We start from the raw sequence: 17,991 nt of genomic DNA on the forward strand, positions 1-17,991 counted from the left end.
GGGAAAAAAGATATCCAAGCCAAGATCGATAGGCACTTGCCTAGCACGAGGAAGTTTCGGCTCAAAATGTTCGTCTAGTGGAAAAACCAGTGCGTAGGTAGGTGGACAATGGTTCACAAGTTGATGATATGATATTGTTATCGCATTAATATACAATGCATTGAGGCATGATATAGAATTTATGTATTTGTTGTGAGTAGTCTATTCTACTTCATTTATTACTATTCATGCCCTCGATTCACAATACTTTTCATTTGCTTTATTTTATACTTACTAAATCTTATGGCTCAGCATTTGCTTTTGCAAAATTCCAGATAAGGGTAAGGCCAAAGAAAGAGGTGAGCCTAGCAATGTTTGAGTCTCGTGGGTTGTTATGTGTACAAAGTAGTTCTAACCAAAAGATTCATGGGGTGTGTTTTGAGAGCAAATTGAAAAGGATTTAGTTTGTATTTTATTTTGTTGTCCTTTTATTTTGAAATATTTGGGCAATTAAACCCTAATGAGCATGTTAAAGGAATGATAATATAAATATTTATTTTGACTCCTGTTATTAGTGACCAAATTTGGGAATGAAGTCATATGAATTTCCTCAATTGAGTTTTGCTCACCCTATAATAACATGTTTATATATATAATATAAAAAGGAAAAAGAAAAAATAAAAAATAAAGAAAGTAATCCAAAGATTCCAAACAAACAAAGCCTAACAAATCACGCCATCCAAACGCGGCAAAACGTTCAAAAGGGAAAGATGTTGCGAATAACAATGTCAATCCCCCTACTGTCATCTCTCTCCCACTGGAACCCAAGAAAAACCCCAACTTCCCCTTCCAAATCAATGGCTTGGACCTGCTCGAGATGCACTTTCATCAACCCTTCATCCCAGAAATCAACGTGCCAGATCTGCTTATCCTCATCATCATCATCGTCATCGTCACCATCTTCGTCGTTGGCTCCAACTAGGCCCAAGTGGTCTTGCAAGGCCTGCACTTTCCTGAACCCATATCACAGCACCAACTGCGAAATCTGCGGCGCCAGGCCCTCGGCCTTGTCGCTGTCGGCGCTTGATGTGGATGAATTGGATTCGTCAGTCGGCTCTGTTTTCTTGCCCTTGCAGGCTTGCAAGAGGAAGAGTCGAGAATCCCCGATTGAGATCGCCGATGATGGCTTCGAGTCCGGTGGGTTTCGCGGCGTTAAGGCAGCGAATAAGGCGGTGGTGTCATCGGGTGAGTTGGAATTGTTGTATCGTCAATATGATTTTGTGGATTTGTTAATGGGTCTGTTTCTGTTGTGTTGTTTAATCTGTAAATATGCGTTTTGCTTTGTGATTCATAGTTCTTGAGAAAATGTGGGTTTCTGTTGGGAAAGGTCCATGCCAACAATAAATGAAAAGATCATCTTTCCTCTTGTGCAAATTAAACTGGCAATAATCAAGTCATATCAAACAATTCAATCTAAATGCACACGTATACGAAACTTTCAGCCATCAACACTACGATGAGTGATGAATACCCGAATATTTAGCACGGAGAACCCGTCAAAACAAGGGTAAAAACCACGGACCAAAGTCCAATCAAACTTCCAGTATAATCAACAACAATGGGCTTACAATGAGTTTTAATGGATTTGTTTTTGTTTTGCTGTTTAATCTGTAAATATGCATTTAGCCTTTTGATTCATAATACTTAATGTTGAGAAGGCGTGCTTTAGATCAGTTTGATCATTGAATTTGCTGATTTGGCTTGTGGCTTTCATGTGTTTATTTGCGTTTCCGTTTTATGGCACAAGTTAGCACTTTTGTTTCTAACTTACAATTTTATGTTTTAGATCCAATTTTTGTTCTTGTATTGTCTTCAGTTATCTTCTTTTTTTGGTGGTGTTTGTTGGCTTCCTTTTACTTGCATCCTTCAATGGTAACTGGTTTCTTCAAATGGTATGGCCTTTTTGTGTGTATGCAATCTGGTTGTCCTATTCTTTGCAGTCAACGGGTTAGTTTTGGAGCAATGTAAAATTTGAAAGGAAATATATTTGAAAATATAGTCTTTGTTGCATGTAAATGAATACAAATTAACGTGTAGCATTAGTGCAGATGAAACATCCTCAGGAACTGATTCAAGAACATTGAAAATTTTGAGTTATAATGTTTGGTTCCGAGAAGACCTTGAGATGCACAAGAGGATGAAAGCTCTGTGTGACCTTATCCAACTGCATTCCCCAGATTTGATATGCTTCCAGGTGTTCTCCTTTCCATGTTCCATATCATGTAAGATGTTAAAAATTAGGAGTTTTCATTTCATTTATGTTTAACCTCGCTCTGCAGGAGGTTACTCCCAATATCTATGACATTTTCCAACAATCCAACTGGTGGAAAGCATACCGATGCTCAGTCTCAAATGAGATGGCATTTACAAGGCCATACTTCTGCATGCAGGTAGGGACTTGTATGACTTTCCCATAGAAGTCATTCATTATGTATCATGAGTGATGAATTTCTTAACATCGGCTGAATGGATTTAACAAGCATTTTCTCCAACTCCAAGCCACTCCATACACAACTGAGCATGCATGTTTGATTAACAACTGATGGAATGATATTTATTTGAGCAAGCACATCTTCAAATGTGTTTGTGATTTTGTACTGTTTAAGCCATTTCATAGTATTCTTAGTTGCACTATTTTAAGTCACTGCACTTTACTTCCATTTTGCATACATTGGAATTGGCTATTTCTGAATGTTTGATCTTTACACAATTACATGTTTGGGCATATTTGTATTTTGTACATCACAGATTGATACATATATGTATCTAACTAATAATTATAAGGATATAGGAAGTAGTTTAGTCAGCAGTTAACCTTTCATAATTTCATGCTGCTGAATTATTAGTTATGATGTGATCTCTCTGATAACTGATTAAAATTTTTTAGGCCAATCATCATGGTGTATATTTGACGATGTTTTATATATATGGTGTGTTCTTAATCTTGTTAGTCATCCTTTTCTTGAGTGATCAATTTTTGCCATCATTCTCATTGTCTCTTGTGGTCATATGTCGTTTGCATTTTCTTTTTTCCTCAATTATCTGGATGGATTTTTTTAGTTGTGTGGTCAAAGCTCTAACATCCTACCAAATAACTTGCAGTTAAGCAAATTACTGGTAAAATCTTACAGCTGTAAACCATTCAGTAATTCCATAATGGGACGAGAACTTTGTGTCGCGGAGGTTGAAATTCAAGCAGACAAGAGGTTGGTTGTTGCCACTAGCCATCTTGAAAGTCCTTGTCCTGCCCCACCCAAATGGGATCAGATGTTCAGCAAGGAACGGGTAGATCAGGCAAAGGAAGCAGTGAACTTTCTTAACAAAAATCCAAATGTGATTTTTTGTGGTGACATGAACTGGGATGACAAGTTGGATGGTCAGTTTCCTTTACCTGAGGGATGGATTGATGCCTGGACACAGTTAAGGCCTGGAGAAAATGGATTCACATATGATACCAAGTCCAATCAGATGCTCTCTGGTAACCGCACTCTGCAAAAGCGACTGGATCGATTTATATGTAATTTGCGAGATTTTGAGATCAGAAGCATAGACATGATTGGAATGGAGGCAATACCAGGCCTAACATATTCCAAAGAGAAAAAAGTGAGAAATGCGGTGCAAAATTTGGTCCTCCCTGTTTTGCCTAGCGATCATTATGGGTTACTGTTAACAATTTGTACCCAGTAATGTCAGACAGGTAAAAGTGATTGTACCCAAGCTGGCAAGTTAGGTCTTGATTGCTTTTTTGTTCCCTTTAATGTGATCATGCTCGATATGGAATTTTGTGTAGATAACATATCGAAGGATGTAGAAGGCTTATCATGACCTGTGCAGCACTGTTTTGTGCATTTTGTAAGAAACTCTTTTGGATGTCATGGTTAATGGATATTACTTTTTTGGATGCATTCACTGGAATACTGGATTTTTTCTTTAAAATTTCTTTCCCGTCATCCCATCATTAAACTGAATCTTTTATCTAGCTTTTGCATATGTTCTTTCAAAAGTTGCATATTTTCTGTATATTCAAAATATCAGCTACTTGATTAGAGAAGAGGGGAATGGGATTTCCCGAGGCTTTGGCATCAGTTGCAGGGGTCCTGTGGAACCGTATTCTGTTTGGTTTGGTGGATTACTTGCAAGTTTATGTTTAGGATTTTGTGCATTTTGAATCTCTTATTTGTGATTGATTAAGTGTCCCAGAGGGCTGCTTCTGAAAGATCAGAGTTTAACTTCGGGAGCATAGAGAAAGTATCAGAAAGGGAAAAAAAAACTCACATGGAAACAGTTAAGGATTCAAATACAGGTGAAGCCTAAGGAACTAGAGGATGGTTTTAGCGAACACTTTTAGGAAAACCTAACCTTCTTTCCTCACAGGGACACTCCATCTCTTGTTCAGCCTTGGTGATAATAGGACAACCAAAATCAAATTTGTATCAACATCTTCTGTTTTCCTCTCATTGCTTCACTCCTCTAGTCTTGCAGAAACCAGTGGAGCTTCCAGCCTTACATAATCATAGAGGATTTCACAAAGTGCGTCTCCTCCCCTAGCCTGAGTGAGAAATATGGAGTTGTCTCCTTTAATCACCAACGATGAGGAAATATCAATGGTGAAAAGCCGGTAAAGCCCATGAATTCCGTGTCTACAAACTGTGTTATCTGTCCCTAAATTCATCACCTGAAACACCAGGTGCTCATTGTCTATAGAGTTGACATAAACCTGTAATCAAGAGATGCAGAAAATTTGGATAAAATAAGTTTGAATTACTGCAACATATCCAGTGAACTTCCCCAATTCTTACCTCAAGATCAGAACGAGTTGCTGATGCAATAGCCAACCTCAGCTTGTAAATTCCTCCGGTTACTGAGTTCAGATTGAAGTTGATCTTCCATGTTGATGGCAGGTACTTGTTGGTTCCCCTCCTGTAAAGGTCAATTTTCTCACTAATTCATTATACTGCTATTCGGAAGCAGAGCATTTTCAGAACAGAAAAAAAAAAAAAAAAAATGGTAAAGAAAGAAAACCTGTCGACATGAGCAAAAAACCAGTCTTTCTTTGGATCACTAATGCCTATGGTGAAGATCTGATCAGATTCAGGGTGTAAATCAGTGTATCTGTCCCACAATCCGTATTGCCTGTACCTGTATTTCAACAGAAATGACCGTCAAGAACAGCTTAACAGTTATGAGACTGAAGCTACTTCTGACATGCGTGTCTACTCTTTGATTTAGATTGTTGCTATTTGCACTGAAACTGGTATTAATTTTAGTAATATTAATTAATAAATCGGCTTTGCTACAGGTAATTTGTTGTTAGAGAGTGTTGGCCGAGCTAATGGAAGGCTGAGTTGCCGAGCTGATGAGATCGAGCTGCCGAGTTGATAGAGGGCCGAGCTGATGGAGGACTAAGTTACTAAGCTCGTTATCAGTTGATTTATCCTCTATGATTTATATTGCTATTATATTTTATTTTTTATTTTTTTTAAATTTGTTTGTATTTAAGATTATTGTAATCTAATCCTACAAAAATAGGAATCTAATATCCAAAATCTAGTAGAATTCTTAGGATCAATTGTATATATATTTGTGGCATTTCCAAGGGAATATTGTTAGTGGATTATTCTCTCAAAAAGAGGATTTCTGCATGGTATGAGCCCTTCGACCATAAAGCAGCCTCTATTCTATTTTTCCGTCCACACCTTGCTTTATCAATCAGTTTTCTTTGTTTCTTCCGTCTACACCCTATTTCATTAATGGCGAATACTCAACCTAATCCCACTTTAACCGAGGCTTCTACCACAAGTTCTCCAATCAATCTGTCTATTCCGCATTCGAGTTTTACAACAAATCTTTTCAGCAACTCGATCAATTGATCATCTTCCTATACAGATTACTCACCATAAGTTAAATGGGAGTAACTTTAGGGAATGGTTTTAGTCACTTATGCTGGTTATCAAGGGAAAAGGTAAAGTTGATTACTTAAGAGGCTCTACTCCTTCTCCACAGAGCATAACAGCCACATATGGTACTTGGGAAGCCAAGAATTCCACCATAATGGCTTGGCTGATCAATTTGATGGAGTCTAGAATAGGAAGAACTTACCTATTCTATAAAACTACAAAAGAGATATGGGATTCGGTCCAAGACATGTACTCAGATTTGGAGAACTCATCTCAATGCTTTGAGATCAGATTTGCCATTAAGACTACACAACAAGGTAATCTAAATGTTATTAATTACTTTAATGTTTTAGTTGAACTTTGGCATGAGATGGATATGTTTTACACCATTAATTAGGAATGTTCTGTGGATAGTACAAAATATAGTAAGATGATTGAGAATGATCGGGTGTTTGATTTTCTACATGGCCTTAACCATGATTTGGATGAAGTAAGAGGTAGAATCTTGGGTACAAAACCTCTGCCTTCACTTCGAGAAGTTTTTGCTGAGGTTCAGAAGGAGGAAAGACGAAGAAAGGTAATGTTAAATCAGCACGGTGAGTCCTCTTTAACTCACCAAAATTTTGTTTTAGCAAGTTTTAAACAAGAAAAAAGTCAACCAAGGAATCTAGGACGGGAGAAACAGTGGTGTGATCACTGTAAAAGGCGATATCATACCAAAGAAACATGTTGGAAAATTCATGGGAAACCGACTAACTAGAAGCCAAAAGGAAAAAATGAGAGTGGAAGGACTGGCTACATAGTTGATGCACCAAAGGAAGCAGAAAGCAGTACTAGCCTTAACCTATCAGAAGAGCAGATTCAGACCTTGTATAAACTGTTGAATCAAGATATATCCTCTCCAAGTCCTCCTATGGCAGCTACTACTTTACAAGGTAATCCCCATTACTCTCTAAATTCTAGTAAACTCTCTGAGAATACATGGATAGTAGATACAGGTGCTTTTGACCATATGGCATGTTCAGCATGTTCAATGACAGAATACACCCCTTGTGACAACTCTATAAACATTTCAATGGCTGATGGTACCACTTCTCCAGCCAAAGGACATGGAACAGTTTATATTTCTAGTTTAAAATTTAAATCAATTTTACATATTCCTGATTTAAGATGCAATTTACTGTCAGTCCATAAGATTACTCAATATATGAATTGTTGTGTGACCTTCATTCCTTCATATTGCTTATTTCAGGACCAAGTATCGAGAAGGACGATTGGCAATGCTAAAGCTAAGGATGGGCATTTGACAGAGGATAGGATTTTTTCTTCTATAAATAAGGCTGTTTTGACAACCACAACTGATGCTAAGATTTTGTTGTGGCATAATCGTTTAGGTCACCCAAGTTTTCCTTATCTTCAATTCTTGTATCCACATTTTTTCATCAATAAAAATCAAACCTTCTCATGTGAACAGTGTACCATTGTCAAATAGTCTCGTTCTTCTTATCCAATTCAATCCTATAAGCCATCTAAACCATTCCATTTAGTTCATAGTGATATTTGGGGACCATCTAAAACCCCTAATATTTCTAGTTCTAAGTGGTTTATAACCTTTATTAATGATCATTCTAGGGCATGTTGGGTGTACCTTATGAGGGAAAAATCTGAAACTTGCAACATTTTTAAGAAATTTCACAAACTCATCTTAAATATGTTTCAAACTTCCATCCAAATTCTTCGTACTGATAATGGTCAAGAATATTTCTCTCATGACCTTACCAATTATCTATTTCAATATGGCATTCTACATCAAAGCTCTTGTCCATACAAACCACAGCAAAACGGTGTGGCGAAAAGAAAAAATCATCATCTTCTAGAAATGGCTCGCATCAGTTTACCACCCATATCCCACATTTCTATTGGGGGAAAGTAGTCCTTACAGCTGCATATTTGATCAATAGACTTCCCTTAAAGACCCTAAAATTTCAGACACCTCTTATTGTCCTTTGTTCTCTACCCAATTGTTAACCACTTACATTCTCTTCCTCCAAAAATTTTCAGCTGCACTATGTATGTTCACAATAATCAGCTTAACCGTACAAAGTTGGACCCCAAGGTCCTTAAATGTATTTTTATTGGGTACTCTCCCTCCCAAAAAGGTTACAAATGCTATAACCCTCTCAAAAAACAAGTCTTGGTCTCTACAAATGTCACATTCTATGTAGACCAATCATTTTACCCTTACCAGTTTCAGTTACTACATCTCCATCCCTCTTGGATCCTACTTTTATTTCCTTTCCTTCACTTAGTGCTCCCCTACCCTTATGCTCTCAAGAGGGAGAATTTTTTTCCTCTTTGCCTGTTAGGCCTTCAAGTTTCGATAGCATAAGGGTAGATCCTTTAAGCTTTTCTCTTATTTCTCTTAATCCATCTTCTCAGCCAGAAACTACAGCTGAACCTTATGTTCCAACTCCATATGTAGTTGCTAAAAATCCTCTACATGTGCATTCTAAACGTTCCAGATGCTGGTCTATCAAAAAACAACAATGAGAATGAGTCTACCAACAATGATAATTCGGATTGGGCTATGCCTATTGCTGTAAGGAAATGGGTAAGATCTTGTGTCAAGTATCCTATGTCTAATCACTTGACTTATGCTAAGTTATCCCATCAGTAGAAGGGATTTGTTGCAAGTATTGACAACATTGTCGTTCCAAGGAATATCTAAGAGGCTATGAGTGATCCTAAGTGAAAAGTTGCAGCTATGGAAGAGATGAGTGCCTTGGTGAAAAATAACACATGGGAGATGGTTAAACTACTTTCAAACAAAATGGTGGTTGGTTGTAGATGGGTTTTCACAATAAAGTATAATATAGATGGAAGTGTTGAAAGATACAAGGCAAGATTGGTTGCACAAGGGTTTACTCAAACATATGAGATTGACTATGAGGAGATTTTTACTCCTGTGGCCAAACTCAACTCAATTCGGGTATTAATTTCTATTGTTGTTAATCTTGATTAGCCTCTACTTCAATTTAATATTAAAAATGCTTTTTTGAATAGTGACTTGTGTGACGCCCCGTTCCCACTTATGGGTGCCACTCAAATAATCATCTGAATTGCTCACTTGCCTGGTTTTTTTGCGAAGAGTAGACTATGTTTTGACATGAAACGCCCTAGGTGGGAAGTAGGTTTCGTCATTCCCTGCCCTCAATCTCAGGATCCACCAGCAAAATTGGGTTTTAACCATACCACACTCGGCTAATTTATTTCCATTAAGTTTGTCCAATCGCCATTTTTATTTATTTTAATTCTTCTTCTTTTCAAGAATTCTACCGGGCTCCATAAAATTCATAATTTCAATCAACCCATTGATTTTTACCAATTTTGGAGGAAAAACTCAATAATTTAAATTTCCAAAATTTTTGGCATTTTTTCAAAAATACCCAAAATCCCTTTAATTTTGAAAATTTCTCTGGGACCCATAATCAACCAAGAATTTCCCTAAAATCCCCCAATTTTTCAAATTTTTTATAAAAAATTAGCCGGAGGGGCCAGCTGGCATGCGGGGCCCTGCGGTGCTCTGGCCGTGTGGGCCTCGTGCGAACACGCGCTGCCCGCCTGTCGCCCGCGACTCACCTAACTCAAACATTTTTTTCTTGGCCCACTTAGCCCAAATTTTCCAGATTATACCCACATCATCCATACATCACAAATACCCACTTTTTCCACAAAGCTTACAAAAAAATACTCATTTTTCTTCTTCCACAAAGCTTACACAACAAAGGAAAAATATTACTTCTTACACCCACTCATGGTGCTTATTACAACATAAAAAATACAACCAAAATAGGATTCCATAAGCCATACAATAGTCTTGAATCTTCAATCCCATGTGTTTACAAGCCATCCCACATTTGCCTTGACTTTCTCATGCCTTGACAACCTATATGTGAGGGTAAACCTCATGAGCTATTAAGCTCAATAAGGGTGCAATGACAATAAGTATGAACATGAATATAAAATGTGATGCCAATGCATGCAATCTAATAAAGTTAGGACTTTCACATCCTCACAACCACCTTAGTTCGAGGCTTAAACCTACCTTACTCCACACAACCTCATGGCCATAGGTCCTTAAACACAAACAACATGCCAATGCACACATATTTGCTCATAAACCATACTTACAATCTTGCAAAGCCACCATCCCATGGGACTATCCCTTACCTTTTCCATTCTTTGAAGCTTCAAGAACCTCCTAGCTTCATTACCATCTCTTCTCCTTAAGAGATCCTTGAAACAAAATTTTAAAGAACTAAGCTACCATTTAAGAGAAATGGAAAGAGCTTATACTACATTAAGGTAACTTTACCTTTCTTCCTTCTCTTTCCTTTTTCTTCTTTTTTCCTCTCATTGGAAAGCTTCTCCCAATCTCTTCTTTCTTTCTTCAAATGGCCAAAGGAAGACAAATTTTCCTTACTTGCCAATTTATACTAGCACCCCATCTTTCAAGAATAAATCCTAGCCATTGGATTTATTTGATGAGAATAAATCCTCACCCTCCAAACTAACACAATCCATGGCATTAGGTCTTGCTTAATATCCACCATTGGATTTTATCTCACTTTACAAGACAAGATCTTAGCCATCCAAAGGAAACACAATCCAAGTGCTTTGCTAGGTTTCAATCCTAGCCTTTGATTTATTTTGGAGATTAAATCTTTACCTTCCAAACATATCTCTTTAAAATATCTCCACTCAATTTGGCAATCCATGCCAACTTATAAGACTTAATGCTGGCCCTGAGATCACTTTCCAGATCCAAGAATCAATCTCATCCCTTGAATTTTCATTTCTTTCTCATTTAAATTAATGAGACTATTTTCCACCATTAATGCATGACTAATTTCATTTTTTTTAATTTTCTTTTAATCCAACACCATCATGCCTCTCATTAAATGTTTGAAAGACTAATTAGCATTTCTTTTTCATTTATTTAAATCTCTCTATTTATTTTGGACCACATAATGCTATGTGTCACTCTAAGACACCATACTTGGCTTCCAAGCTTCCATCTCAACCATCCATGTGGCATTACCACATTAATTCACCAATTTAGAAAAAATTAATTATTTTCTCAAATAATTGAATATCCACTATTTTCCCATTCTCCACAATTTAATTCCTTTATGGAATTTACTCCAAAATTATTAAAAATACCCTTTGTGAGTTATTACTCCTATTTATCTCCTCATTTTTATAAAAATGAAAAATTAATTCACATCCATACTTAATTCCACCTAGGAATTATTTTTATTTTACCAAAATACCCTTTATTGAACTTCACTATCCAAATTACCAAAATACCCCTCTCATAGGACACCATTATTCTCAAGTATCCATCACCTTCTTAAGGGCATTTTTGAAAGTTTCTCACTTCTTTTCTCATTCTCTTAACACCAGTAACACTCGGTGTTACAACTTGGATGAGGAGATATATATGAGAATACCCCCAGGATTTCAACAAGAAATTGGCAGTGAAAATGTGTGCAAATTAAAAAAATCACTATATAGATTAAAGCAATCTCTAAGGGCTTGGTTCAAGAAATTTAGCATGACTCTCAATCGCTTGGGATATAAGCAAGGGCAAGCTGACCATACTTTGTTTATAAAGTCTATAATATAAGGTAAAAATGTCATATTAATTATTTATGTTGATGACATTATTGTGACAGGTGATGACTTACAGGAAATTAAAAATTTGAAGAAACAATTAAAAATTGAATTTGAAGTGAAAGACCTAGGAGTCATGAGATACTTCTTAGGAATAAAGGTGGCTTGGAGTAAAGAAGGGCTATTCATCTTTTAAAGGAAGTACACACTTGATTTGTTAAAGGAAACTAGGATGTTAGCATGCAGACTGCTTAGTACTCATCTAGAAAAGGGTTGGAATGTTGAAAAAAAGAAAGACACTCTTGTTCAAAAAGAAAGGTACCAAAGATTGGTTGGTAGACTAATTTATTTATCATTTACAAGGCCAGACATAGCCTATGCAGTAAGTGTCATAAGTCAATACATGCATTCCCTTACTTAAAAACATATGAATGCAGTGTTCCATGTTCTAAAATACCTCAAAGGAAAGGCTGGGAAAGGGTTGATGTTCAGGAAAACTAATGAAAGAAGAATTGAATGTTTTGTGGATGTTGATTGGGCTGGTTTACGTGAGGATAACAGGTCAACTTCAGGTTATTGCACCAAGTTATGGGGTAATATGGTTACTTGGAGGAGCAAAAAGCAATCCGTAGTGGCTCGAAGCAATGTCAAGGCCGAATTTCGTGCTATTGCTCAAGGCATATGTGAAGTAATTTGACTGGAAATGATGATGGAAGACTTAGGGATATCCTTATCCCAACCAACAAAAGTTTATAGTGATAGCAAGTTTGCTATCAGTATTGTGAAGAATCCGGTTCAACATGACTGAATGAAACATGTAAGAATTGACAAGAATTTTATAAAGAGGGAAATTGAAAAATGAGGAATTTGCTTATCCTACATTCCAACTACTAATCAAATAGCTAATATTTTTACAAAAACTGTTGCAAGGCCAGGGTTTGAGTTACTAATTGATAAGCTGTGAATGACTTGTATCTATTCCTCAGTTTGGAGGGGAGTGTTGGCCGAACTGATAGAAGGTTGAGCTGTTGAGCTAATGGAAGGCCGAGCTGATGGAGGGCCGAATTACTAAGCTCGTTATCAATTGATTTATCTTTTGTGATTTATCTTGATTTATATTACTGTTATATCTTATCTTTTTTTTTCTTTTTTTAGATTTATTTGTATTTAAGGTTATTGTAATCTAGTCTTACAAAGTAGGAATTTAATCTCTAAAATCTAGCGTAATTCTTAAAAAATTCTTAGGATCCATTATATATATATTTATAGCATTCTTAAGGGAATATTGTTACTAGATTATTCTCTCAAAAAGAGGATTTTTGCACAGAGGATAGAGTAGCTCACTTCTCAGGGCTGTTGAGAAATAACTTGTTGACATACATCGGGTTCACATCAGGAACATAAAATCCTATAGCTGTACGATCTGGGAAGCCAATTTCCCACACAGTAGGGCCGTCTCTGGCAGGAGCATAAATCAGATTGCCGAGATGTGTCTGTGAGCCTGTGAAGCTTCAAAAATCAGTCTCAGGAAGCCACTGTACCTTGAGTGACTAATTACAAAGCTTTTGGGGACGGAGATTGTTCATATTTTGAAGTTCTTTTTCATATGGAGGAGAAATACATTGTTACCTGGAGAGATGATCACAAGTTCCTTGTTGAGGTAATCTCCAACGAAACCTGGAACCCAGCCATGGAGTCCATAGGAACCGGGAACGACATTGTTGATAGTAAAACTGCCATCTGAATCAGTTTGCACCCAGAACTGATAGCCCTGCATTCACACCCAGAAACAGTACGTCACAGAAATTTGAGATTATGAATCCTTCAATCATGGAGCTGTGGAAGACAAATTGAGATGAGAGGCATGAGCCTCGAAAAGAAGAAGAAGAAAAGGAAAGAAGTCTTACCTTGCTCTCTGTCTGCCAGGATCCTTCGATTCTTGCAGCTGATAGACCAACATATGCATATTGTGCCGGGACAAGAGAATTGGAAACAAACCTTTACATGTTTGCAGTGCAAATAAACAGCCATCAGTTGAAGGATTAATGGTGATTGATTTTCACATTCATGTTCTACTTTGATCGATCATGTAGACAAACAGTAGCTGAAGCTTTTAAACCGATCTTAACCACAATAGTTATATATCCAGTATGTTATGAGCCTTACAGCTGCCCAGCCGGAGATTTAGAATTCATATAGTGATGCAGTCAGGTCACTGATCAAGATCTGATCCAAGATCGACCTAACCATGTCGGAACAATCAGGATAATAGTGTCAGAACAGTATTTTAATACTTTATATATTTTAAAATTTTATTTTATTTAAGATTCTATTTTATGTTTCTGCTTGATTTAGAATTCTATTTCTAGTGATAAAATCTACCAGAATAGAAAAGCATTCAAGATGGAATGCTCAGCGTCCTCAATCTAACAATAATAATACAGTGGAGGCAGATGGCAATAAACATGGCGATGGTTGGACATATGCAAGTGAAGATAGGGCTAAGTCTTTGCTCATGTTCCCTTAGTATAAAAGTTCAAGCGGTTCAGGAAGATGTCAAGTAAAAGTTACACAAATAAGAAGTACAAGCCAACAGCTAACAAGCATAGATAGCACAAGATATTTGAGATTGGAGATGAAATCATGATATTCTTAAAGAATGAACGGATTCCAGCAGAACAACAAAACAAGCTCAAGTCAAAGAAATATGGTCCTTACAAGATTACAAAGAAAATCAATGATAATGCTTATGTTGTGGATTTGTCTAATCATATGGGTATTTCCAAAACATTCAATGTTGCTAATCTTTCTTTATATTTGCTAGATGTTGAGTTGTCATACCTAGATCATAATTCGATGATGAATTTTTCTCAAGTGGAGGAGAATTATACGGTCACTGATCAAGACCCGGCCCAAGGCCGACCCGACCACGCCAGAACAGTATCGCCAGAATAGTATTTTAATACTTCATATGTTTTAGGATTCTACTTGATTTATAATTTTACTTCATGTTTCTACTTAATTTAGAATTCTACTTCATGTTTGATTAGGTTTTATTTTTATTAGAATTCTAGTTGACTTTTACTTATGATTTATTTTTATTAGGATTCTAGTTGAATTTTAGTTACAAATATTATATAGATTTGGATTAGTCAAATACTATAAATATACCTAGAAGTTAGAGGTTGTAATCAAGTTTTATTAATACAAATTTTAGTAACTTATTTGGATTTTCTTAGCAAAACAGTCTTGTTTTTGCGTCTTCTTGAAAGCCAAATTTTGACGATTGAAGTTTATTATTTCAAAGGTTTATTTTAATATATTTTCTTCACACACACTTTATACGTTGTTTCATATAGCTAACCTTACCTATTGGGATTAAGGATCCCAAGGCCTATGACTGTTGGTACACATTCTTCATAGGATTTTGTGATGATAATTCTTGAATAATCTTAACACGAACAGTTACCTGTCTTGGACAAACAACCGTCCTGAAGCTGAGCCGCGTTCTTTGGCTGCAAGATAGTAGGGCGATGAGACAAAATCGTATGGCCATGCCGACTCTTCAAACAGCCTCTACGATGAGCCAAATGTGAAACAAAGCCATTAATAAAACCTTCAGCTTATGGTTTTGGCTTACACTGAAATGGCACTCTCTTTCAGGACCAGTAAACTAGAGATGCCACAGATATTGATACTGAAAACCATTCACGGTTACTATAGTCTGGGTATGCAGGAAGTATAAGAACATAAAGGATGATTATTTGTGCTCATTGGCAGAGAGATCTAAGGTCATATTGATGGTTAATATTCTATGATGCCGAAGAAATAATACCTGTCTTTTCGCGTCTATCCACAGGTTGTTTGCTTTTGATACATCTGGAGTTGAATTCAGGTATACGAAGAAAGGACCGAACACTTTTCTCCATGTCTCACCCTCTTCAAAATGAGCTAACATATCAGGCCCAATGTAATGAGTTCCATGAAGCATCTGCCACTCAAACAAGGGCAATAAAATCAATCAAGCAGGTGATTTTGATGATCGTGTCAAGCTAACTTGTTCTATTTAGAGTTGAAAACTAATAACAACCGAACTTAGTGCTAATAAATATATATATATTGCCATATTATATACTGTTTATACTTGCTGAATGTTTTTGACAAAATTGCAGGAAATCTTAGAATGTGAATTACTGCGAGACAGGCAGGACCCGTGTGGACTGTGAGATTTTGCTTGGTTGGTCCACCACTGCGAAACTCTTGGCTGGGGAAGATGATCCAGAGCCCAACAATTGGACTGGAACTTATCCAGCCATGGACTCCACCATCTTTGTTGTCCATCGAGTACTGGTATTTATCGTCTACCTGCAGTCATCAACATTCAAGGCACAGCCAAGTTCCTCGTTAGTTCATTTAACTTTCTCGAGAGCGAACCCTTGAAACACAGGGAATTGAAAGCTCACCTCGCCTTTGAGATCTGGATTTATGGGATTTACGAGCAAAACTGATTCAGGTACAATCAACTGTTTGCTTCTATCTGGGACTAAATCCTCTGGCATTGGCATTATCCTTTGCTTTTCATCCGAAATGGCCATGTAATGAAACCTGCTTCAGACTTTTCAGAATCAACACACACTTTTAACCACTTTTAAGTCATAATGATCTCTTAGAAGGCTTTTCGTTTTACTTTTCTCGTCGCAGCTTGAATACCATTCTTGTCTGCGCAAGACCAAAGGCACGGCATCCAGGAGGGCGCTCGTATATAGCATAACAATAGAAGCCTGAAACTCCACTCCTTATAATGTACCTAGACAGGAAGAAAAACACACCATAAGAATCAGCAACATTGGCTGAGATGAAGTTTCTGTAAAGAGGGAAGAGACCTTAAGTCCACACTGAGTGGTAATCTGATGCCTGGGATGGAAGGATCATAAGTACTCCTGAAAGCGACTTCCAGGTAATCGTTGCTCATCCGAATCACACTGTATTCAGATCCTTGGAGCCTGTTTCAACATCGAATAATTATTCAGCTTCTAGTTTAACATATTCCTAGTCTCTTGATCATATATCAGATTGAAAACAGAGGAGAAAATTTTGATTGTACAGTTGATATCGATCATGACCCCCAGGCAAGCTCCAGTTCAGATCCCAGTAACTGCAGGATGGGATAAACGATTAGTGGTCGACAAATTTGAACACCAAAACTCTTTCAAATTTGAGATGAACATCTTTGAAGCTTACCCTCGGCTCGATTCACTGGACTTGAGGTCTAGAAGGTTTCCCAATCCGCCATACTTTATGGCAACCAAGAATCCTTGTGGCTTCGAGATTGTCAGTTTGACCAAGCCATTGTCCAATACAACCTGCGCCGGATAGGAATCTGAAATGAGGGTGAGGAACAAAGAGAGAGATGGGTATTAGAGAAGACTCTCACATAGGAGCCTCGGGTGATCAAATTCACGGTCTTCTTCGTCTCCATGATAGAAGTTCGGATTTGCTGCTTCTCTGTTGTTTCAAGGAACTGGCCGTTGCTTGCTAATTGCTACGAGCATTCGTTAATGGAAAGCTTTTGGCAGCCAAGTTCTATGTTGTTTGTCTTGACCACCAAACATAAGCTTTCAAATCATTCTTGTTTGTACCGATCATTCTTCGAGGGAAAAGGAAAAAACAATTTCTAAAAATTCAACTCATTGCATACATACACTAACACTTCTTGGTATCATCAGCTCGTGGAAGCTTTACTGCAATACTTATTCGAAAGCTCAGCAAATGGTTTTCTATGCTTGTTTTCTACTTCATATGAACTGGTCGTGTGAGCTGTGAAGTCTTGTCTTGGAGACTGAAAGAAAAAGACGGATAAAAATGCGGTGAGCGTGGATCGAACACGCGACCTTCAGATCTTCAGTCTGACGCTCTCCCAACTGAGCTATCCCCGCCACTTCTTCACTGGAGTTGCGAAACGGTACTTATTTAGTTCTATCACAAAATTTATATATTTGGTCCATTGTTTAAACAAACATCCTTTTTTTGGTCTATTGAAGCATCTGAACTTCTAAAGCCCTCTTCTGAATCTTTATTTCAAAATTATTCATGTAAGTTATTTAATAAATATTATAATAAATTAAATTTAAACTAAAAACAAGAATCTACATTTTGAAATTTAAACACCACTAGTTTGCATAATCATCAATTGATATTTATTAAAAAGCTAAAACTAAAATTATAACAACTAAACAACATCCCTTAAAAAAAAAAAACTTTCAATTTTTTAACTCATATGTGCATAGCATGAGCCAACTCTCCAAAATAATAGCAGTGAGTTTGATTTGTTTTTTTGATAGGTAGTAGATTTGATTTCAAATTTTTTAATCTAATTTTT

General features: G+C 36.9%; 2 protein-coding genes and 1 non-coding gene across 5 annotated transcripts; 1 reads left to right on the top strand and 2 right to left on the bottom strand.

The window, feature by feature from the left end:
- Positions 1-717: 717 nt before the first annotated feature.
- LOC127795991 (uncharacterized) lies at positions 718-5,636 on the top strand. Of its 2 annotated transcripts, XM_052328000.1 has the most exons (5): positions 718-1,224; positions 2,088-2,233; positions 2,319-2,429; positions 3,142-3,736; positions 5,339-5,636. In XM_052328000.1, the coding sequence occupies exons 1-4, from the start codon at positions 750-752 to the stop codon at positions 3,724-3,726; spliced, it is 1,317 nt and encodes a 438-aa protein (XP_052183960.1). In that variant the 5' UTR covers positions 718-749; the 3' UTR covers positions 3,727-3,736; positions 5,339-5,636. The 2 variants fall into 2 exon arrangements, with proteins under 2 accessions (XP_052183960.1, XP_052183959.1); XM_052327999.1 differs by lacking the exon at positions 5,339-5,636 and having other exon boundaries at positions 719-1,224; positions 3,142-3,944.
- Positions 4,135-17,529, bottom strand: LOC127795990 (uncharacterized). 2 transcript variants are annotated; one of them, XM_052327998.1, is made up of 15 exons: positions 17,315-17,529; positions 16,854-16,975; positions 16,717-16,767; positions 16,496-16,615; positions 16,300-16,419; positions 16,076-16,217; positions 15,807-15,977; positions 15,448-15,603; positions 15,082-15,188; positions 13,520-13,610; positions 13,242-13,383; positions 12,957-13,113; positions 5,062-5,178; positions 4,839-4,959; positions 4,135-4,756 (listed from the first exon to the last, which is right to left on the bottom strand). In XM_052327998.1, the coding sequence occupies exons 1-15, from the start codon at positions 17,333-17,335 to the stop codon at positions 4,502-4,504; spliced, it is 1,893 nt and encodes a 630-aa protein (XP_052183958.1). In that variant the 5' UTR covers positions 17,336-17,529; the 3' UTR covers positions 4,135-4,501. The 2 variants fall into 2 exon arrangements, with proteins under 2 accessions (XP_052183958.1, XP_052183957.1); XM_052327997.1 differs by having other exon boundaries at positions 4,136-4,756; positions 17,047-17,529.
- On the bottom strand, positions 17,476-17,548 carry TRNAF-GAA (transfer RNA phenylalanine (anticodon GAA)). The gene has a single exon. It is a non-coding gene; the product is annotated as a tRNA-Phe (tRNA).
- Positions 17,549-17,991: the final 443 nt, after the last annotated feature.

Source organism: Diospyros lotus, chromosome 2, assembly GCF_014633365.1.
Source record: "Diospyros lotus cultivar Yz01 chromosome 2, ASM1463336v1, whole genome shotgun sequence".
NCBI lineage: Eukaryota > Viridiplantae > Streptophyta > Magnoliopsida > Ericales > Ebenaceae > Diospyros > Diospyros lotus.